Here is a 26,418-nt window from a genome sequence, read left to right as displayed (position 1 = left end):
CATTGAATTGCTGAACGCGTAGTCCCGCCTATAATAGCAGAGTATAGGTATACCTGTATTTGCCGCGGTGGCAAATTGCGGGATGGGGCTAAATTGGCCAGTGAATTGTTTGTGTGCGTATGTGTCTGTATATATAATATATCAGCTATCTTGTGATCGCGGTCGAGAGTATACATATAATATATATATCGAGTAAATTGTTTCGATATGATAGGTCTGCGTGTGTCCATGTGTTGGTTTGTGTGTGATGTGTGCACCATGTTATTTATTAGTTACCGTAACCACAGGCCGTCAGATATTATTATAACGTACGTGTGTACACATATACGTATACCCGCAGACCCAAAGCCAGCGATGGCCGTCTTATAATACGCAACGGGGTCAACGTTTATATACATTGTGTATTTTGATATTAACTATTATTGTACGCATTTATACACACACACAGATTATCGTACGTATGTGTATATTATATACTCGTATATATATATATAATAGGTACCTACGCAGAATAAATTAAACCGATGCGCAACATCATGTGGATGCATATACTTACGATTCGACTGGACTTTATACACAACATAGAATACAACTATTCAAGTACATATATATATATATATATATTATATGAGTACAAGACGTTACAGTATATCCGTGTAGGCATCATATCATGCGCTTCGCCGTGGAACGGCGCGCATAATGTCTTACCGGTACTTAACGTAAACTTTTGGAACCAAGCCCGCGGCCGTGTTGGCGCGTTATTCGTAAATATAGATACGGTCGGGCTATCGGCGAGCGTATTCGTGTGTATCCGTCTTCGGCCCTACACGCCCTGCAGATAATATCCCTATACGATATAATACATTATATATATTATGTATATCGACACGACGACGCCCGCAGTGATAGAGACGATACCATTATTATATCACATACACACATACATAACATTATAATATATATTATACAGCGTCGTTTATGTTATATAATGTGTATATATATTACACAGACTATATATACTACGGACATCGACCGCTACTGCCGTCTACATTATATGTATCGTGTATATATAGGTGTACGTATACGCGATATTACGGCGCGGAACGCACCCATGACTGATGATCAGTGTTGAGTCATATCTAGATAAATTTATCTAGATAAATTATCTAGATGAAAATTAAGTATCTTCATCTTATCTAGATGAAAAAATAAATTAGTATCTAATTGGTATCTAAGATTTAAATTATGAAAATCTACATAAATATCTAGATCTTGTGTAATGCATGTGTATTTTTTTCAATAATTGTTTACTCATTTAGCCATTTTACATAAAATATTATGATATTATTATCTACAAGAGTACAAAATAATAATAACATTTGGGTGCTGTTTACTTGTAATAATTTTATTCTATCATGTTACCATAGTAATTTTTAGATTACAATATTGAATGTTCGATAAGACGAAAACGAATTAAAAATAGCAATAATGTACCCACCCGCCAAACGACCGACCATAACGGTTGTTTATCAATACAAGATATAAATATAACAATATAACACCATGTACCCGACACCTGTCCTGTCTATTGGTAAATAATATGAAATATACTAAAAATAGTTCTCGCACAGCATAGGCATAATAATAATAATGTATATCATATTATTTGTATACATTACTATATTATAATATTTTGTACAATAATTTAATTTTATCAGATAGTAAATAGTCACTACTGCGACTGCCTGCAGACTGCAGAGTAATTTTATTGTTAATTACAACTTCGTATACTCGTGTCGTGTACTTTCTTCATTTCTTGTTTACTGCAAATATTATCAATATGGATAGATTTTTAAGTACAACGTCCAACAAAAGAGTTTGTCTGGAAAAAGTTGATGACCCACCTGCTGTTGACGTTTCGGCACCATTGTCAGAATTTAAATTTCAATATTTATTCGATACGTTTTATAAACTGGTGTCAATAAATGGTGATAAAATCAAAGCTTCTTGTCAAAATTGTCATAAAGTCATTACTGCATATAAAACTTCAAGTGGCAACTTATTAAGTCATATTAAGGTAAGTTTTCATAATATATCTTCTTTAAAAATAATTTTTCACTTTTTTTGTTAAATGAGTAGGTACGTCATTAAAAACAAAAAGAACATCCACATTTTGTATATTAATCAAATTGGATTTATACAATTAAAGTTTTGAAATATGTTTGGTTTATTTTTAGATTAGTTAAGATTTGCTCAATTTTTTTCATACTTATTTTAATGTCTTTTAATATTGATATTTTAGTTTTTGGTTTGAATATTATATAAAAAGTATAAACCAGTTTTCTTAAACTAGAAATATATGTATGTATGTATTTTATACGTATATTCATGACACAAAATAATCCTTCCTGGTTTGCTTTCCTTTATCAACTACTAAACAATGAATCCAATAACATGTCAAGCATTAATAAAAAATTAACTATTGTAAGATAAAAATTTAGATGAAAAAGTTTTATCTACATATTTATCTAGATAAAAATTGAATATTCTATCTTCATATTAATCTAGATATTAATTTAGCTAGTAATCTAATATTTACCTAGATGTTATTTTTGCTATCTGAACTCAACACTGCTGATGATTTTAAATAACTGTTTTGACCAGCGGCTACCTGAAGTCGGCTAAGAATACCAGCTAAACTACATATATATATATTATATACTACGATTATGTTATTATTATTATTATTATTATTATTACGAGATTTAGTATATAGATATATAGATTGTATTATTATATTTATAACGAACGATATTATTTACGAGCTGTTGAGTGGAATCGCGAAGAGGTTATGTGTACAATACACGGAGGGCTCGCATAACGTGTAAAATGGTGCTCGCGTGGTTAATTACACGGTGTATACACCATAAGTACAAACACAAAACGCATATCTACACACGATACATATGTGAACACACGTCGTACATAATATATCACCGGCGCGTGTATGCGTAAAACGCGCACCTATATATATGTGTATAAATACTGCGGTGTTGTATATACACCTCGTCATCTATCACGTCGCGTCTTGCAGTCCGTCATCGTCTGGAGACTTTAACGCTCCGTCGTCGTCGTCGTCGTCGTCAGTGACCTTCCTGCGGTAGAACGATTCTGGTGTAGGTATAACACTATGTATAGTTACAATACGACGATAACGGTGCAAAGAATTCTGCTACAGCATCACCAGTAATCACGCATAAATACCTATATATATATATATATATTGTTGTATTATTATTATATTTTGGTATTATATTATATTGCCGACTGTGGGCGGGCGGGGCGATCATCAAACGGACGTAGAACATTATGTATATATTATAATCTCTGGGAGGAATGCGCCACGTGTATATATAGGTATACCGTTTTGTCACTGTGCACTGTGCACCGCATAGTTGTTTATCATTTTGCTGCTTTCACTATACTATATTATCATTATCATAACACTGCAAACGGTAGATTTGTCGGCAGCGCGCAACACATTATTTTTCTGCTATTTTTCTTTTCAGGTTAATCGTTAGCCACTAATTGGCCTAAAATACTCACACACATACAAGAGTGCTCATATTATATACGCTCGTATTTACACCGTGGTTTGTTTAGCGTACGATATACGCGTTGCACAAACCATTTCTTGACATTTCCCATACCTTCGAAAAAGAAGACCACGTCCATTAGCATATATTTATATATATATAGGCGTCTGGAGTACTTATACAATGCATTTGAATGTCTGTATCTATATATATATATGTGTGTGTGTGTGTGTGTGTACGTTTAACAACTATACAACACGTGCTTCGTGAACTTTTCTATATTATATAGCCTAATGGCACACTTATTATATTTTGTATACTTTGCTAGTGTCGGGTGCATATATATATATATATATATATATTATATATATATATTGCAGTATTTTACTATTATATGTATATTGTATACATAAATATAATAAGTATACGCAGTACGATGCATATACTTTTCCCCATTCAATTGTAACCGTGGCCTGCAGTTAGCGTGTGTGTTTTCGTAGTTCCCATAAGATAATAACATATAACATACATATAGGTAGATAATGTCAGATTATTAGCGCATATACGTGTAGTATACCGGTAACCGGTATTGTTGGTCCTCGACTGCTTGTCTGCCACACATGTTGTACATAAAAATAAAAACAAAATATCAACAAGGCCAGGTCGATATTTTTAAACGCCCGAAATCCGTGTACGACTTATAATAATGGGAATTTGGTTTGAAGTTATTATTTACGGGTCAGTAGATGCTACTACGATCGCGGACGAGTGCACAGTGTCGAGAATATTGTACTTATATTTTTTATTTTTTTATTTTTAAAGTGATATTATTTTATGTTCCAATTCGAACACTATATATTATTTATATATATATATTATATATAAACTATATTTTATAAGTTAGTCCGTCGACCGAATGGGAAAGGAACAAGTCGATCGGACCGACGCAGTAATCATCAGCCTTCCATGTCTTGAAAAGACAGCAACACACACTAATAATTACTGTTTATTACTACAGTAAAAGCCACCTTTGTTACAAAGTATACCCATTATTGTACTTACACGTTTGGAAATCTGTAATCTGGTCGTTATTAATTCGAATTTTTATGAAAGTCAAGACCGAGATATCAGGCGCGACTGCGCGACAGTATAATAAGTACAATGATGGAAAGTCACAAAGATACAAAGGTATAATACGTATTTTTATACGTATACCTATATAGAAAGTGTATGGTTTATTGCATACTATATGTATGTGGATTTATTGTTGAAGTTATAAAGGGACGACGACCGATTGACCGCCCAAACAAATTATTATTGTACCTTCGCATATAGTATGTAATAATAATATATATTTATTCAAATATATACATACCAATTCAAATACGAGCCAATCACGACAATCGATCGATTGGAACTTTAATATTATTATTATATTGTACATGAAATATACAAGACACTACTCAATGCCTATCACTTTTCGGAGTGTAGAACACATCACATCGTATACCAGCTATATGCGATAAACCTGTTCCGAAAATATTTAATTTATATAGGTTGTGTGTGAAGTCACGACGAATGGCAGAATATTTAATAATATTAAAACATATATAATATACATATGTGTTGAGTATATATTGGATGGGCCACTCGAGCATATTTATGTGAAAGAACGTGTGCAAAGATTTGGATTTTTTACCAATCACGTATAATGGGTTGTATAGATTTATAATATTATAGTGTACTTTATCGTCGTGCGTTGAGAAAACATAATAATATAGTGTATATATTATAACAGTTTATTTTTATTTTTCTAATATGATTTCACATTCAAAATATTTAAATAAATATCGTTCAAATCGTTCAAATCGTTTGAGTCGTTAATCCGTCGAGTTGCACGAACCGAACGCGGTATATAGAGTAACAATATTTCCATTCTAAGCACTTATATACATAGAATATATACCATAGTTTATTATACTACCAATATTAAACAATTTCTTCAGTCAAACATTTCGTGCATTAAAATATGTATGCGAATCACGTCCGTATCACAAATTATGTTATATATACGTGTGTTTATTTCTATATTATTATTTATTTCCTAAGTATGTTGAGTAAAAATCGAGTAATTTTAAATTGTTGAGAACTTTAGAATACAATATAATATATGTAATAATACGCTTACGCTTGTATAATATACAGTGAACCATTGTACGTTCAGTCGCAAACTCGCGCGTATTATTATGCTATTATCAATGGTCGTGACATTTGTCTTTTTTAAACGACAAATGACAAAAGGCGTACTATTTTGATAAAATGTAGGTAATGTGAAAGTCTTAATGGATATATATATATATTTATATAAATCTGCAGGTCAGAACAGTTGTTACACGAACATTTCGTTGAAATAAAATTGCAGTCGTTATACTCGTTATTAGCAATTTCTTTAGGTGTGTGAGTTGATGAGAAAATCGTAGTCACTTTTCTGAAATGTGTTTTTGACTGTCGATTAGGTCGAATGATTGATTTGTTTATTTTTAAGTCACAAAATAGAAATTTAATGTGAAACAAAATTAAATCAAAGTTTATGATTTGCACATTAAAACTCTACAGTATAAAAAAAACTATATAGATGATCGTTTGGGACGCTGATGAATTGTATAACAAAAGTAATAATTGCAAAATTCAAGTATTATTTGTACTTATGTGCTTACTATGTGGGTCGTGGAAATTTAACATCATTTCAAAATCAATTTGTTTTCATTCCTTCACCCGTGACTAACCTCAACTTAGCACAAGAATAAATCGAATAAGTCAATTAATATATAATATTATATATTTTATTATTTGTATAAAGTGAAACACATGTTACGACAGTTTTTTAATGCCAATATATCTTACACTCCAAAAACTATGTACTTTTGTTGTAGATGATGATAATTCGTTGTACGTACTATATCTTAATTATATTATATCCATCTGTATGTATTATTATCGTTATCTTAACACACACACACATTTATACATATTAAATTCGTGCATATGTTTTTTCAAATATTAATATAGCTATTAGCTACACGCAAATGAATGTCGTTGTAATTGAGGATTTTTTTCAATTTTTCGTATAATTATTACAATTTTTTTTTTTTTAATGACACGCAGTATAGGTATGTTATTATTTGACCGAATATGATGTCATGTAATTTTACAGAAACTGATATTTCTGCTAATTCTTAATTTTGTTTATTTTCCATTTTACTGCTAATTATTACTAAACACGTGTACATTTATTCTATGGATGATTTTTTACTATAATATACAAAATTACTTAGTATACCTCTATGTAATATTTATTTGCGTATTCAGTAAAATCTACGAAAGTAAATACTGAAATTTGGTAGTCTGTCAATAATTTTTGACACAACACAAATGATATATATTTTTGGAGAATGGTAAACAAACTATTATAAAAATAAACTTGCCCCAGAACCGCTGTAAAATATAAATAACATATTGAGCTTGATTAATAACCCAATTTGCTTTATTATTATTATTATTCGGAATATTATTATTATATTTGATAAATGATAAGTACCTATATTTTTTTTACGAAAAAGAGAATGTGAAAGTTGAGAATCACTAGTCTTACTATTTTTTTGAGATATAGAACAATATATTATATTATAATATGAAGTAATAATCATTTTTCATGTGGATTGTTAACGTAGCTCACTTACACGACTTCTGGAATGTAATTTTTTTTTTACATTCGCAACCTATTGGACTTTCGATTTTTGTGTTTTAACACACGATTATCAAACAATTATATATCGACACGTTTTCTATTCCGTTAAACGGTTCAGATAATGAAAAATTCATAATATCAATTATTATATCGTTGTGCATTACATGGCTTTCAATGGATATATCATTATTGTGGCTCCAAGCGTATGATCAATCAAATAACGATAGTTCCATACTGTAGTTTCGTTTACCGTTTAAATTTGTTTCCACATTTTGTTCGTTCCGCAAGTTTATACTTATGTAGATACTTCCGATATCCTGTTAACCAGTGATATTCTGCAATAAAACTTTGAAAACTTAGACGGTGTTCATACTGGTAAAATAATTACCTGAATATTCATTATTTTCATTTATTCTACGTATTTTTATCGAATTTAATAATTTATAATAACAACAAAAAAGGTGGGCGCCGTGGTATTCGAATTAAAATTCAAGTCTAACGCTTCGAAATCCTAACTCCGCAACTTTTTAACACGATTTCACAAATCTCAGTATTTACGCATGACTAGGAAAGTTGTGGCCAATGTTGTTGTTGAAGAGTATAGAATTGAGAGGAAGCATAATGCGAAGTCTACATTCTATACAGAGTCAACTACAGTGTCCATCTCGTCCTCTTCTGGAATCGAGAAAACCTACTTGTATCACACCGAAAATTCCAAGTCATCGATTAAACAGACATAAATACATAATAATAGCGCCTATCAAAAGAAAACTGAAAAGGAAAATGTCCGTGATGGTACCGGAAACGTGCAACGGATATATCTTCAGGTCGGACGTGGGCTGGCTGATGATGGATTGCTGCGCAACATTGACGATCCGCGACGTTCAGACCGGCTAAGCAGCAGCATTCAATACAGATTATGTTGAGTAAGGTTCACTACAAAAGTTATTTTGACGTATGTCGAATACTATAGATACGTTGAATGGTCTTGCCCAGCAGTTCTATGCGCAGTGGTATATTAGAATAATAGTATGGCGGCCAAACAATCATCAGCGGTAACTCGACGAATTAGGACCAGTCAATACTAAACCCAAGTCCCCATACCGTTGACAGTTTGCAAATACTATTAGTACGTATCTAATCAACATCGGAATTCCGTGGACGCGTTAAAAATATAAAAAAATAATAATTCGATACATACCGACTACAGGTATCCGTAAGTCCGAGTACGACACGGATCGGTGCTTTTTTCTGGTATTATGCGTATCACAAAGCATGTAACTTGATATTGAACCGATACGTATCCTTGAAAACCTTGGTTCCCCATTACAGTATTATTATACTACTATAGGAATTATTGTTCTATTTGTTCTATGCTATATATCATGTAAAATGTATTTGTGTGCCATCGAGTTATTGAGTAATACGTATTATATTTAACTACCCTAAAACTCTAAAGAATGGTATGTTTTAAAAATAAATAAATTAAAATTCATCTGTGCGGGAAACTAATTCATATGTTGACTTAGTTGATAAGTGGAAATTCGTCCGATGCGGTTACTGCTTCGTCAAAACAACTACACCGAATCGGACTAGATCGACCTCCGTCTGGTATTCGACATACTGCACACAAACACCTTTATTGTTTATAGGCGTAATGGCCCAGAGCAGTACTTGTAGAGACTCATCGTCTGTATTTGGGTGCTTCATTATAACAGACTACCAAACGTAGAGAATAAATCGTCAGCGTTATAGCCATCCGTAACATGTTCTACAAACGAAACTTTTTAAAGTACCTATTTTCAAATGTCATTGCTGAATAATGATTTATTTTTACCAATCCCATTTATAATATTGATGTTTTAACATTTTACCCAGCAATGTAGGTAACGAATATTATTTAATTCGTAATCAAAAATTACCAAATTTGTACACTGTCCTAAGTCTGATATCCTGTCGATAGTCATAATCAAACGTTGCCGTTTTTAATACATACGTCGTTTATTTTATATAAAAATTATATTGCCTCACCTTCTCTCCTTTCAAACCGAAGTAAAGCATGTGCTGCTGATTCATATCTTCATTGTTTCTATATTATAACTTGCGCCTTCGACAGAATAATATATATATATATATATACACAAATCGACATAGTATGCATAACATTTTATTTTTAAGCTCGTAATGGATTGTGATATTTTCGTATAATATATAGATAGTAATGTGGGTCGTTGTGTAGCAGCTAGTGAACGTGTAATATTTATGAAAAGTGACTATTGGGTAATACGAAATCGTCCATCCATCATTCTTTACTTACGAATAGATCGAAACATCGTGTATTCGTGTGGGTATAATATTTTCTATTACTGTTTATAATGTTATCGATATATTATAATTATTATTTGTTAATATTGTACTCAGTAGTCAATAGATATATCGACATAGACATCGTGTCAATAGTAGAAGTGCTGAACTGCAGTAGAATCAGTAGTGTACCTATTACCTATATATATATATTATTATAATATACTACCTATCTAATGTTAAATGAAATACCTGTAGGCCATAGGCTGTATAGTAGTAGTAGTAGTAGTAGTAGTACGTAGTAAACGAGCGGGTGAATGGCGGGTCTTCAGCGTCCGCGGCGCGTACAAAGTGAAAGGATGCGCTGCGGCGAAGGACCTGTCGGTCGCGATTTTTACCTCACGTTGGTACAGGATAATAATAATATGATGGCACGAAGCCAGCCGCGGCGCCGTCGTCGCTGCCGTATCTGTTCACCGTATTCAAACTCAGTTAAGAGGAATAGTCTATAATGTATATAATATGTGTACTTTGATATTATATCAGTCTATATATCTATATAATAATATAAAAACACCTTTGCAAACCACGCGCGTCCATTACATCGCGATCGCATACATCACACTTTAGCCCCCCCCCGCGATCCCATCCCTCACTGACCAAACTCTTGCACCAGACGGGGGCTCAGCAGGTCGTATACATTTATTACATTATACAGTGTCTTGTCAGTGCGAAGACCGTGCGAACCATATTTTTCATAGAAATGTTTAATAACGCTCACTCGTAAAGCTTCTTCAGTAAGAATCGAGAGACACGCGGGACATATATGTTATGTATATACCTATACATTACATATATAATATAGTATGTATATACATAACGCGTATGATATTTTATAAGAGGTAGGGACTTCTATGCATTTCCATATTGTTCAGTAATCATTATAACATGGACATTGTGATAAAGAAATATTATGTTTCATGGGGCTCAGAACATAATAAGTAAACAATGATTTTGAATATTTATTTTAATTTAATTTTAGTGCATATTTTAACTATAGCTGCATAATATAAAAACACATATTTTGAAATATACATAAATACCGATTTAATTTGTCTTCAAAATAGTCAATAAAATAAAATTATAATATAAATTATTATCCAGCGATACACATTATATAATGTATTGTCAATCTAGTCATATATTTTAATGCGTTTCTACAATATTTAGGCAATAAAAGTACGATATAATTGTGATATAATAAATAGAGTAAAGCCAATATGTTTTCGGTATGTTTTTAACTAATTTAATTAATATGAACCTTGTATCTGCCTATATCTTATTTATGAGACATTATTCGTTGAGAATTTTTCAGTAATTTTGAAAATGTCACCATAAATAATTTCAGCTCATACTCGAAACACATCGTAATAATTTCCAAAAATTGTAATTGAAAAAGCAAACAGTGCCCACAATAGAAAACACACTATTCTTGTTTTTGGTTTGAAAATCATTGGACCTTAAATACCAAAGAATGGATATCGATGTGGAAATCAACGAGTGTATAATAATACTTTACAATTGTATAATTTACGACCTGTCGACCTGCAGTTGGAGTTAGATGTACTATATTCGTCTGCGTTATAAACTTTACAATATATTATAAAATGTGTGTACGCAGCTGCAGTACATATCCATACAAGTTACTGTACCTACCTACCTATATAACTATATACACTAACAGTTATATGATAAAAAAATGTGTTTTATTTTCTTATTCCGTTGATATTCACTTGTGGGCCCTTTGTCATTGTTCGTTTCACTTTTTAGAGTTATATAGGTACGATATGACATCTGACCATTTTTAAATGTATATATATATATAGGTTATACCCATATATAGAACTTATAAAATATATTTTATTATGCTGAGTATATTATAGGTATACCGGTCACTGGGCTTCTCCGCGTTGACTGCAGGTTAGGTTAGGTTAGTTCCAAAGACTACGGAAACAACTGTGCCATCTACAATATAGCATTGCATTGTACGTATACTATAAAAATCATTAAAGATATACGGGCCTAGAAGTTCGCAAACTTTTATCGCGTACCATTCAAGTTCATTACGAATTAGTAACGTACCACTGATGACAGCAAGTATTACTGTTCTAAATTCATTAGGTGAGATAGTAAAAAATTATTATAGTACATAAGTTTCTAAAATATCTGTATTTGTCTTTATCAAAAATATTTAAGAATTACAAAAATTACGTCCATGTGAATTGTGAGGTATATGTCAACGATTACATTTAAGTTTATCAATGTATTTTGATTTGGGATAACAATAATAATAATAATAAATCCACCACAAACATAAATAAATCCTTATTATCACATAGCCTTCCGCATTCCATCGTATCAGTTTAGGAACATTTACCGAGTAGGTGTTTATTTATTTTTTATTTTTAATAAATATTATACTTCCAGTGTCTTCTTGTCCGTTTTGAGGAATAACATTTTACAAACATTACATAATAACAATAATACTATATGTACTCTAACATACTATATTTAATGATTAACAAACGAAAAAGCTACGATAATTTGTGGGATTCACTGTGGGATCGCACACGTTGTCTATCGCGATAAATACATGAAATTAAAATGTAGACCTACATTATTTTACACAACCGCGATGTTGCTTTTTTTTTCTTACAGAAATAACGGTATAGCGGGACACGTGTGTTTAATAATATATTACAATTTACTTAGGCAGTTAGTCGTACGAAAATGACGCGCCTATGTGGCTATAATAATGATATGTTTATGAGATGTTTATGTATTTATTAGATGATTATTATTACATTACGTGTGCGCGCAGCTCGCGACGTCCCGTGGTGCTGCAGCTGCAATCGTCACGTAGGTATGCACAGCGCGAATACACACTTTGGTTGCACGTCAAACCGAGTGCATAACCATACTGCGACGGCGGCACGACACCCATATCCGTTTCAATACTATCGTCTTTATAATATTATTATTGCATTAGTGGTTAAATCTGTATTATTATCATTATCGATGTGCACGGTGTCTACACTCTGCAGGCAAAACTGCAATGGATTTGCGCCGGCCGCCGTCACGCACGGTAGACGTACGCATATTGTTGCGTGTGCGTGTACCGTCATCATACGGTTATAGGAGCTCAAAGTCAAATGACGCACTAATTATTATTTTTAGTCTTTTGTATACATTTGCATATTTATATTAATTCGTCTGATGTTTTATAAATTGTATTAAAAAGTATAATGTTAAAACGGTATGTATCAGATAGATCAGAATATGTTTTTACACGTACAATCGAGTTGTGTTCTTGTATAAAAATTGTACAATTTATGCTCAAGGTACGATGTATAATTCATAAAATAGATATATCGCTATTATCTATGTGGCATATTGGTACACATAAAATGTTATAATAAATAAAAAATATATATTTTTTTATTATTACACGCGATAAACACCTGAGCCTTTAATATTTAAGTACGAATTACTTTTATACTTAAAAAAAAAGTAATTAAATTATAGCCATTTAATAATTTAAATTATTTTATATAATATATACTATATATTTGTATAATGTATATAATAAGTAATAAAAACATTTAGAGGTTTTTAAAATTATTTCGTTCTTCTTAAAATATTTGTCTATCATAGAATGTGGTTGACTGCAATATAATAAAAAATATTAAATATTTCTCTTAAAAAAATTCTGCACAAATGTTTTTCTACCCCCCCCCCCCCCCCAAGACCATCATTCGCAACAAAATACGATCCCGATTGAAATATAAGGTATAATAACGACTGTAAATGCATTGTGCATTGTGCAACAAGTGCTATCGATAAAACATTTTTCGTCGACACACGGCCACTTCTCCGAGCGGGTGTTGGCTATTATTATAGGTATATGAGTAAATCGTTATTATGTATGGCAAACGAAAGTGCACGTCCTCTTTTGCCTGTGTCTTGATCTCTTTTACGCTGCCGAGTAAATTCAAAATAAGCGTGCTGTCTGCGCATTCCAGCGGATATTATTATTGTGTTTGTCATTATATATATTATTCTTTTAACACGCCGACGACGGAGACTTCCCCGCGCGCTCGCTCGTGGATCAAAACCGGACCTGTTTCCGCACTGCTAACTGTACATTTCGAGTGGTGGTCATCAGTGGCGGCGCTGCGGCTGTGCAGCAGATAACGGGAAACGCTTCCGTAGCGGTTGCGTGAAGGGCCGAAGAGGCAGTGTGCTCGCGCGTGCATACGTTATTATATATTATATTTAATATTTTTATACGTATAATAATATTTAATATATATATATATATACTGCTTGAGAAGAGAAGGTGGACCGAGGCCGGTTTTAACTGTTGACGACTTTGAAATACATTTGTCGGTCGCAGATGATAGATCACGCGCGCCCGCGACCATCTCTATATACGACTGCGTCGCGATAACGGTCAGGTCATTTTTTTTTATAGATCCGCTATTATTATTTATACACTATGCGCTTGCAGCTTAAGAGATAATGCAGAATCTATTAACCCCAAACCCCTTCCGCGCACTGCTTTAAAAGCACCCATAGAGTATTAGAGTGTTTTGTCCACGAAAATTACCAAGTAATTCTTTTATTATGAACTATACTCATTATTACAAAAAATTAAACGTTTTTGAAAATTTTTTTTTTACATAATTTTGTAAGTAACAAAAAAACCAAAATTTTCTAAGGAAATTTTATTTTTCATCGATAAATGTTTTCAAGTTTATACTTTTGTGTACGAATAAAATACATTTTTAATTTCATATTCCGATCAGAATATTCTTTAGAGAAGTTTGAAGTGTAAAAATCAAATTTTTAACCAGTTTATGAGATATAAGTATTTAAAGTTTAAATTAGCGGAGTTGAATGGTATCTTGAGTACCTCGCAAAATGTGAATCCCACTACTTCACACATCTTAACTTTAAATACAATTAGCTCATAAACTACACGTCCAAAGTTTGATTTTCACGCATCAAAATATTAATGTAAATAATATAAAAAATTTAATTTTTTTTTTTTATTGGTTTACTATTAATTGACTGCTTGACTATATTTACAAATATTTAAAAGATGAATTATCAAAAATGGTAATACATTTTAAAATAATGAATAATTTATGTTAAAAAATTATACTATGTATATTGTATAAGTTTTATGTAAATTTTTTTATAGATTATAATATGAAAGTATCGATCATTTTACGACTAGTTTTTATTCGGCTAATATTCTCGGAAGCAGCTTATACTTCTATTTCGCGTTTCGGATTGATAATCTCCGTTTCGGATACTAATATTGCTATCAAATAATTTTTAACGCAGTTGCCTAAAATAGGTAACCTGACCTAACCTTTTTTTATCGGCGTGTTTTATTTTCTATTGAAGACAATTGTGGCCTATTTGATCGGTTTATAATGAATCTAAAAACGCTGGCCAAGACCTTTATTATTGTCTCGTGCGACAGAAACAATAATAATTAGGTATCACGTACGGACGTATAGTTAATCTTTGTGTATACAATAATATATCAGTGCGCTTGTGCATGTGTATAATAAAGTGTTTAATATGTTTTTATGTGACGTATATATAATATTATATATAATACATTTTAGTATGTATATTATGTATATACCCGAACAAGTCGAAAATCCGTGTTTATAGCACCCCATGGTTAGGTTAAGTACAGAACGCTGCCAAATCGTATCGCTACAGTTTTCGTTATTACTTACCTATTACGTAATAGGTAGGTGTTCTGTCCGTGTATATTATTATACGCGTCTTATAAATCGCGAGTAAATTTTTTGAGTACAATACATTTCTAATCTAACGTTAATGATTCGGAAAATGGGCCAGAGTGATTTATCTTATTTTATGAGTTTGTGAATTCAATCTCTTCGTATTTTTTTTCTATTTTCACCGCTATAATATGCTATTAACTATACATTTACCTATAGGCACAAAGTACATGTTATCGTGATAAATGGTTATTATAATATATGCTATATATTATTATTATTATTTATTATTACCTATAGACACTACAACGTGGTTTAAGATCAATACCAATTACAGCTAATATGACTGTATAATAGGTAATTCGTTTTATCAATGTACAAATATTTTCTCACATTTAATAAAATGAGTTAAAAAAAAATATTGACATATTTATTTTATTTCATCACATCCTCTTAGTGAAATCAATCTTTTAACTATACGTATGTTCATCGGGATCGTGAATTTATGGATATCCAATTAATTATCCATTCACTAAATGAACCTATATTGTACATTAATTATGTAAATATTAAAATACAATTAATTACTCTGAGTTATTTAAACTATAATATATACCCATATTGTTCTATGAACTAAAATATAACAATATAATATGTTATCTTGAATAAATCTATTATAATTATAAATTAGACTGCTAGACTGATAATAATTATTAATTAATTTTAATTAATTTTAAGTTATAAGCAATTTTATTATGTCGACTTTTTATCTACTTCGTGTATAAATATGCTAATGTATAGATGATTGAAAACTAATTTTAGACTTAAATTAAAATAAAGATGAATTTAATTAAATTTTATATAAATGTTAACATGTGTCTTGTAGTAACATAAAAACTACTTGATACAAATTTTAATATTATTTTATAATTTATTCAATATTATATAAACAATCATAACAACAATACGATTTACTGTCAACATACGATGTTTTAATTATATTTATATACTTATAAACGATTTATTAACACATTAATTTATAATTATCAGTCTGAAATAATTTTGCATAAAATATTGTTTTATTTTTGTTCATAAAATAAGTAAATATAATTTAAATAACTTACAATACCAAATTTGCCTTATAACCTAACTATTACACTAAATGTACAATATAAGTATTATCCGTTTCATGAAATGAATGTGCATATTATATAATTCACAATATGTATATGAATTCCTCGCTGTCAGGAAATCAAGTTCATGAAAAAATTAATGTCAGTAAATTAATGCGACATAATTTTATACATTATAATATTTTACTATAACGTAAAAATAACTTATGTTCGTCTCATTTTTTGTATTGGTAAATAATTTTATTTTAAATATAACGTTTAATGTTATAATGTAAATAGGTATATACAAACTTATAACTATTTACATATGTAACAATATCGTTTTTCGTGAACGGTTAGATAATTTATCATGTATTATCAATTTTTATATTATTATTCATATATCATTTACTTATATTGAGTTATAATATTTATATAGGCACCTTACCTATGTTTAATAAACCACATACAATCAGTTAATAAATTGTATGAGTTTAACTGTACAATATTTGTGCAGCATTTTTAGGTGCACACTATTGACGTTAAAACTATTTTGTATTTTAACTGTACTCTTTTTGCAACGTATTCATATTTAAATTGTTAAAAAATGGAACGAATATAATATTATAACAGACCAAAGCTATCATCAATAATGTACCTATTACGAGAGATGGCAGAGAAACTAAAATGTTACTATTTTATCGTTGAAATGTTATACAAATATATAGCCGGCGGCACCTATTGCAAGTGATGGTTTCACTGATGGGACACATTTATTCTCCGATGATGAGACTAATTTTTTTTATCCTTCAACTAATAATTATTAGTTATAACTCAACCGTTGATTAAATTAAAAGTCAAACTAACTAAAGATGTTTGTGCATGTTACAAGTTGTTTTATAAATCAAGAGTTAAATTAGAAATTATCATAAGCATTCAAATATTTTCAGATAAAAATAAACCGTATATCAAAAGTTAAGATTAAAGTAAGCACCGCAATAAAATGTATATAGAATGTACATACAATTTGACATACGATAATATGTTTATATATGTGTGTGTGTTTACATTTACAATTCATTTTTACGAAAGCTCGCATTTGCAACACAGTATACCTATTAATTAAAAAAATTGTTCTTAAGTACGATCTGACTAATATTTATTTTAATACGTTTATAGATAATACAACATGATATTATACTTGATAGGAATGCCGTAAAGTTGGGTTAGGTTATGTTTAACATCAATGGAAAAACTATAATGCCGAGGTTCTAGGTGGTCGTAGATTAGCTGGTATTATGCATAAAAACTTCTCATCGGAAATGTCAGTAAATCACCCTGTGTGATCTTATACGTGTTCACCAAATACATAAATTCTCACTAAATTCGATTCATATTCAAACTGTGTTGAAGTGGTATGTCATTGGGAAACATTACTACTGCTTAGTACAACAAATGCGCAAATTCCAGCTGTCGACATACATTATAATAATAATATATACGTATAAAAATTACAATAGAGATACTGTTATTATAATATTATAGTACGTATTGTTTTAATTTCAATTGTGCACAATGCACTCGACCTACCTAACATCATTTTTTTTTTGCACGCGTAATCATAATAATAATGATGCCTCGTCGCCTTGAGATATTAATAACAAGCGTAAGTACCAATATAGTACACAAATATATATACATGATGTGCATCCGTTAAATAACATTATTTTATATTTATAACACATTATTTACGTCACACTTGTAGATTATAGTTACGCGCATTTATGTAATTAAAAGGATTATACAAATTACCTATGGACCTATCCATAAACCGGATATAGTGAAAACGTACAAAAATAATAATACCAGCGAGTATGTAGGTACGGCCGTATAGCAGCTAGGTACCGTAAGGTACCCATCATTTCACGTTTAATACGTTTTACCGTTATTATAATAATATATCATAAATCACCATAATGCTTTGGTAAGTAGGTATAGTGCCTATCATAATATAGTACCCACCTAGTAGCCAATAACTTTTAATCGTCATTATTCATAACCGTCCGTTTATTGTCGTCGTGTGACTTGTATTATTTTCAATAAATTCATGACTACGCGGATTTACTGTAAATATTGCGATACGTACCTAAGTATACGATATGCCTATTTTATCATACGTAGTCTAGACTTTTCTTAAACAATTACTTAAGACTAAGTGATATTTAATGTGCGCGTAATGTTTGTTTTGGAAACCGATTTTAAATCGGAGAAGGCATTATTGAACACAATTAATCACTACATCACGTGGCACATCCGTTTTATTTTTTTTGCAACTCGTAGTTCTCGTTGAGTGCAATTATTACAATATTTTGCCTAGAATAATAAGCATAATATCTAAATGATAATTTGTAAACATATTTTAACCACACTCATATATTTACGTTTTTCGGTTTTTCTACCCTTCAGGAACAAATACAATGAAAACTTGTATGTCTTTACGTTACTATACATAGTTAATGAGAAAATATAATTTTTGATTTTTATGAAAATTACAAACTAAATATGTTTTGGTATGACATCCAGTCATTGTGAAATAAAATATATTCGTGTCTATAAACTATAGTAGCTAACTATAGCCCGTTTGGTACCTATATGGGTATAAAGGTACAAACAAATATGCAAATGCGTAAAGCCCTAATTATTGTTGCATACCCAAATCACACCAACTAAACTCGCAAGTCTAATACAGTGATAATGCAATGTACCGTGATCTGGTTGTTGCAGGGGTTATTGGACTGTGGAGAGGCCAAGACAGCAGCCCAACTATCACGCGGTGCGCCGCTCGTGCCGTGAACGAGGCGCCTTGTTCGAGGATCCCGACTTTCCGGCCGGTCCCAAATGCCTGTACAAGAACAAGAGACCGGCAGTTCAACCCATCGTATGGATGCGACCGCACGTGAGCATAATATTATAACATCATTTTTACGCACAGAATAAATGCATGGTTCAAGACTAGGCTAGCTTAAGGATCGTTAAATTCTGCACTTGTTATAATATTTGACCACATAAATGTAATTAAAACCATGAAAATCCGCAAACATTTTTTCCTGAAACAGATACTTTTCAATTCATTTTAAAATGTTACATACAAATAGAAGAGAAAAAAAAATAAAAATATAACGTCACATAGTTTGTAATTTATTGGATTATTAAAAATTAAAATTTAAAGAATGTTATTATTTTGTATACGAACTAATAGAAACAATTTTAATTTTATTAAAAACTTGCTATGAAATAATTATTTCGTAAAAAAATAGTTTATTAAAAAATAATTCAGTCCAGAGCATGAAAAATGTTTTGATATACTACGATGAGGTGTTGTAATCGAGATCTGATAATAACTAGTAGATATTTATATAATATAATGGAAATTCAAATTATTTAATTTTTGACTGTTTATCCACTAATACCATCACAAAATATAATATGGAAAAACATCGTTACGATTATGGTATTATTCAATAATTCGGTATGATTCCTGTACCCCAATAATGGTATGCAATTATATACCACCCGATTTTAATCGTTTTGAGATTGATGCCAAATCCATCACACGTGTGGCATTGATTATAAATACTTGTATTGGTTAATCGCATTAACGATAGTTTCTCAATTAAGCGCTAGAACGTATTTCAATATCATAATAAATATTAATAATGAGGCCTTAAATTATTACACGTTAACGAAAATATTGAATTATGACATAACATACGTAATATGATATGTATAAAATACAAATTAATACACAACGAGAAAAATTTAATATTTTCAAATCGTATGAATATGAATATTATATAATATATATTATTATCATCTCCGTAAAGGCGTAAATAAGCCCGCAAACAGCATTTGGCAGAAACTTTTGGGAACGTAAATTTATAATCTGTTTATAACAGCGTTTGGCTCTTACACGCCCAAAAAATATTGTTATTACTTATTATCTTATTGTCATCGTATCATTACTGTTTTTTGTGCCAATTTTATACGATTAACGTGCTTGGTGTCCTTACGAACGGAGCCCACCAACGTACACGATTTCGGAGAAATTTGTATTGTATATTTACGTTTGGTAACGCGTTTTCATACGAATTAAAAAATAAAAACGTTTACTTTATTTTACATAATATCGATTAAAATATTATAACATACGTTGTCGATGTGTGAACATCGCGTTTTTACATTTACTGCTAATTATTAGATTATACATTATTAATTACTTCTTCTACCTACGTATAAAAAAATATTTTTTTTTAAACATATTCACTATACGCATTATATATATACCATGCTCAGCACAAGCGTTTATGTGTTATTATTAAATATAATGGGTAGTATAACTGCAGTTGTTATGTTTTCTCACTTACGTTGTACACTTCTTTGAACTAATTAATTGCAGCAAAACCGTTGAAAAACGAATAGCGTTCAATTTTTTCTTTATATCTTATGTGCGTTTTTGTAACAGGTCAATACACTGTAATTCACTTGTTTTTTTATTATTATTATTTTTTTGTTCAAACACGGTGTGTGATTTTATTCTAACGAGTACTCGGCGCCCCGTAGACGTTACGAAGACGAGATAAATACGGTACCTATAATATAATGTATTATTATTATCTTTAACATAAATAATATTACAACAGTTAGGACAATATGAGTTATAATTAGATCACGCGTATGCCAGTGGATATACGCGATTGTCAATATTGTAGACCTTCTTACTAAAAGTTTACCATTCAATGAAATGGGAACAATTTTTTTACACGTAGTAAATCATAATATAATAAGATGCACTCGAGTCGGTACATTTCCATCAAATGAACACTTTGACATCGTATAATATTGTATTTTAATCGAGAAACCTCATTTGTCCCGTCGTGGTCCACCACAGTGCCACAATTGTCAAGCCTATGGCCATACCGATAACTACTGTCAACATGAATCTAGATGCGTCAAATGCGGTGGAGACCATCGCTCCGAGGACTGTATCAAGGATCGAGCTAGTCCAGCCAAATGCGCGCTCTGTTCTGAGGTTCACACGGCCAACTACAAAGGATGCCGTGTTTATCAATCCGTTATCAAAAAACGCACTAAAGTGCTCACAAGAGTCTTGCCAGTCTCAGATAAGCCCCCGTCCATTCACACCCGACGCAAAGGAGTACCTAGGACTTATGCAGAAGCAACTGTGGGCAATTCAAATAATTTAAACTCTGAACCTATTTCCAATATTATATCCCAATTTATTACGCAACTTAATTCCCTCTTTACTCCATTGATTTCTCTTTTATCCTCTCTATTAAACACATTACTTTCTAAGAATACCTTATCTCCTTAATTGCAAACTTCGCGAAATCATAAATATCTAAACTGTTGTTATTAAATATTCTGTGATTATGTTACTTAATCTTAATTGGATACGAAATCATTTTCTACCGTCTATCATTATTTGTATTAATCAGATTTATTATTATCATGTTTAATATTATTAATTTAATTGTATACTGTAATTGTTGAACTATAATAGCTGTAGCTGAAAGTTCTAAATAAAAAAAAAAAAAAAAAAAAATATTGTATTGTACAATTTTACATAATCAGTTCGGGAAATCCTATGCATACATCCATATTGACCATATTAATAGTATTTTCGTATTATATTATATAAACAAATTTATGAAACATTTTTATTATTATTATTTTTTATTTATATACGCAGCATTATCGTTTTGTTTATTATTACCAAACCATTATTTTAACAAAACAATCTTTGCGCTTTAATTAAAATTGTATACTTTTATAGAATTTGTTATGTTACAATTACATTTATTTTAAATTTATCGGTAGTTTTTTTCCTATGTCTGTAACTTTGACTTCGTGGGTGGTTTCCGATATAGCACATTTTTTCTAGGCTAATATGTTATTAACTATTATCATACATTATTTGTATAATACGTTCGGTGATGTAACCACTTTATTGAAGGTTTACTATTACGTCGGTTGTCTGACCATCTTCTCAAAGTCTTTATAAAATGAATGAACTGTTTTATCGGTTCATAAATCAAACTACTAAAGTTTTCCTCAGACGAGCCTGCAGACAGTGCATAGCATATATTGTTATATTATATTTCCCGTAGCCATACATCCAAAGTCCATTCAATCAGACGAGATTCAAACTCCATTATAGGTACCGTAGTAAGTTCAATCACATTTAGACCGCCAGCGAGAATACACAATAAGACTACCTCTCTCCGATCAACGTTGTCGGCGTATCACGTATTTTATGTATTTATATAATATGTAACCCCTGTGGTATATAATGCAATACGTATGTATATATCATTTTATGCGGCCTACGGAAACACAGCTGATATAAATTTTAAATTCGTTATTATCTGTGACATACAACCTATCAGTATGACTGCGGGAGGTAATACGCCCATATAATATATAATATATATTACGATATAAATTATTGGCACTACTGTTGAGCGTGGTGTCGTCACACGTCTCGGGGGTCTCGTTTCGAGTATTGTTTTGACGATAACGTATTATAGGTATAGTTATTATTCGCCATACCGCGCGTCACCTATCTGACCGGTGGTAAAACATTGAAGGAGAACGCGGCGAGACGTCTCGACTATCGATATATCATCGGGATTTCGTGTATTCGATTGCATAAAAACACGGTGCGAGCGAAGCGTGGAAAGGAATAAACAACAAAATATCTAATTTGGCTGTTAGAAAAGTAGAATAAGAGACGAAACGCTGGCGCTGAATTCGTATCGTAATAGCGTCGCAGGACGCTCTGAAGTCGTAAATCATTTAGACATCGTGGAGATGAATTGTGTGTGTATGTGTGTGGGTGTGAGCGAGTTCATCCACGCCGTGAGGTCGATTTTAATTATTAATATCCGTAATGTTCTGCAGCGGAGTACGCACACGGGGTTTCCGTGGTGACCGAATTGTTTCGACGTCGGAGAACTCGAACACTGTCTACAGGTATTATACACATGGGCTGTCTGTTTTCCGAATGGGCACAACACGATGTGAATACTTTACCTTTTTTGTACAACGATTATGGATATGAACGAATATGCAACTTAACATTAATTAAGGATAAACAATTGTATTCAAAATGCAATATGATTTTTGAGAATTCGTTTTAATATGCTACTTACCAAGTTTTTATGCCCTATTCAATTAAGAAGCAATATATTTCAAAATTGTGTTAAATTGACTAATAACGAATAAATTATAAAATATAAAATATTAGGTAGGTAGTAAATCATAAATAGCTATTTGTTAGAACAATTTTGTATAAAAATAATTCAAATTTATCCACTTTCTAGCGGTTTTTAGAGCTCTTTGCTGTTATACCACCTTCGTTCACTATCGTGTGCACCATCAGTCTAAATAATGATTTTTATTCGTCATGTTTTTTTTTTCGTTACAGACTGCAGATCGATATTATTACGACAAAGCTTTTATCGTCTTAAAAAAATTATTTGCAATATTTTCTCGAACTCGATAAATCGTTAGAGCTAACGATCGCCGCGCTCACGTTTATAATATTATTATGTTTATGCATATTTTAATATTGTAATGTGTGCCTATATAATATTCGTGAGCGTTGCGTCGGTGTGAACTTGAAATTCAAACATTACCATTAAATTATAAATGCGTTTAATATAGGTACATATATTTATTATGTTGAGATGTTTTATGTACACATTGAAATATTATGTTAACCTCACGTTAAGGTTAGGTTAATGTGTTAATGTGCCGATTGTAATTTTTATCGTCGCTGTTGAACACGATTATATTTTGTATACTATTACGCTGAAAGTGTATTGACGTCGTATGGATTAAAAAGAAATGTGCCAGCTTAGATAGAATGTGTCATGACGAGATAATTTTTTTATTTTTTAATGTTGAGTACTTTTATCGTAGCACACACCATTAAATTATTTTGGATAGTCCTAAGCAGTGGTTGAAAGTAGCGCGCTACTTTTTTTTTTGCGTGATGCATTCGGATATATAGTACAGTTGTTTTTGGTATAGTAGCGTTTAGCAAGAGCAACACCATATAATATTCCAGTGTAAATAAAATGCAAATCTCTCTTCTTTGGACGCTACTTTTTATGCAATTAAATTTTCTAAATAATAAAATATTTTTATTTTAAAAATACTGTACAGATTTTATTTTTCTCACTAAAAAAAATTGATATATTTACCTATTAATTATTGTAGTCTTGTATAGTGTCCGATATTTGTATAAGAGTGGTGATGATTCATTGATTGTCACCTATTGTGAACTTTTTTTTATTTAGTGATTAGTGAACTACATTATAAGAACCTAGTGAATTTTAATCACTGGCTCTGAGTGTTCTGACGAAGTATACCACAAAAATTGAATTTCGATTTGATTTAGTTTATACGTGTTTTCACTATTACCGCCGTACGAGATAACTTGAACAACACTTGCACGATATGCATTGTATGTGGTATAGGTAATTATTATATTTTCAATACTATCTGCAGACTCTCTAAAAACATTTGTGTACTTAAAGTTTTTGCCTTCTGTCTTAAAACGTGTTCAACGATTTTCGGAATGATCTCGTGTATTATATTTGATAACATTTAGGAGGTACCTACCGTAAATAGTATTAATAGTAATAACATATGATAATACTCATTATTATCTTTAGATTTCACGACTACATATTCAAATTGCATATTATTATGTACGATTTATACTCGAAACGCTTCTAAATACATCATCAAGGTAATAAATGTATATATACATTACATATAATATTACTTATATTATAGTTGTATAACGGGATTAAAATTATGATCATTTTTTAATAACAGATTTAGTTATATTTTTATTACAAGAGCAAAATATTAATTATATATTGAATTAACCATCATTCATCATTGTGTTTAATCGACTGGATCATCTGGATCTGATATAAGATATAAATTTATTTAACATATACACAATATATAATTACGTACAAAAAAAAATGACAAATGCAAGTATTGACATTTTTTTCGCAAAAAAAACTTCTAAGAAATTTAAAATATCAATTGTTGGGTATAGATATGTGGTAAATAAATTATCAGTGTGATAATTGTACATTCTGTTATATAAACAAGATTTGTATTCAATAATAAAATAAATGTTTAACATCTCTCAGTTTTATAATATACATTTTAGTTATACTTCATTTACACCTGTATAATTATTTTATAATATATTGTATAATGTTTTAGTTGTTAGTTATTTGTTAAGCTTCGTGTATTTTAAGATTTCAATGGTATTAAAGTATTACTTGTCATCAAAGGTAAAAATCATTCTCGTAGTTCGATTACTTCGATTGGTAGTCTATATAAAATAATAAAAATATAAATAAATATAAATTATAGGTAATAGTGTTGTTATGTAAGTACAAGATACATATAAGATACGCCAAAAACACTAATCTTTTTTAAATATTTTTTAAGTCTGTCACATAGATACAATTGATTGTTACTTTTCAATTTTATATAGTACCTAATACGTTATAGTATATTTAAACATATAATTGATGATTTAACACGTTATACGATAAATTAAATGCATACCGACATTTATTTGTATTTATTTTCGATTAAATTGTATAGGAGGTCGGATTTACTATATGCACTAAATTGGTGAATAGATGATCCACAAACGCTTTAATATAACACAAGTAGATATCTGCAAGTACATTCCAGTCATTTTTAATAGTATT

The 26,418-nt window shown here is 30.7% G+C and overlaps 1 protein-coding gene across 3 annotated transcripts in view; it reads left to right on the top strand.

Annotated features, from left to right (window-relative positions):
• The window catches only part of LOC132927946 (calpain-1 catalytic subunit-like), a 90,015-nt gene that overhangs the window by 46,195 nt on the left and 17,402 nt on the right, over positions 1 to 26,418 (top strand). For all 3 annotated transcript variants that reach the window (XM_060992532.1, XM_060992602.1, XM_060992652.1), the window contains one exon: positions 19,370 to 19,541. In XM_060992532.1, coding sequence (XP_060848515.1) covers positions 19,370 to 19,541 — 172 coding nt within the window. The remainder of the gene's footprint in view (positions 1 to 19,369; positions 19,542 to 26,418) is intronic.

The sequence above is a fragment of the Rhopalosiphum padi genome, chromosome 1 (assembly GCF_020882245.1).
Source record: "Rhopalosiphum padi isolate XX-2018 chromosome 1, ASM2088224v1, whole genome shotgun sequence".
NCBI lineage: Eukaryota > Metazoa > Arthropoda > Insecta > Hemiptera > Aphididae > Rhopalosiphum > Rhopalosiphum padi.
Note: the sequence above shows the minus strand (reverse complement) of the source record. Positions and strands in the feature narration are given on the sequence as shown.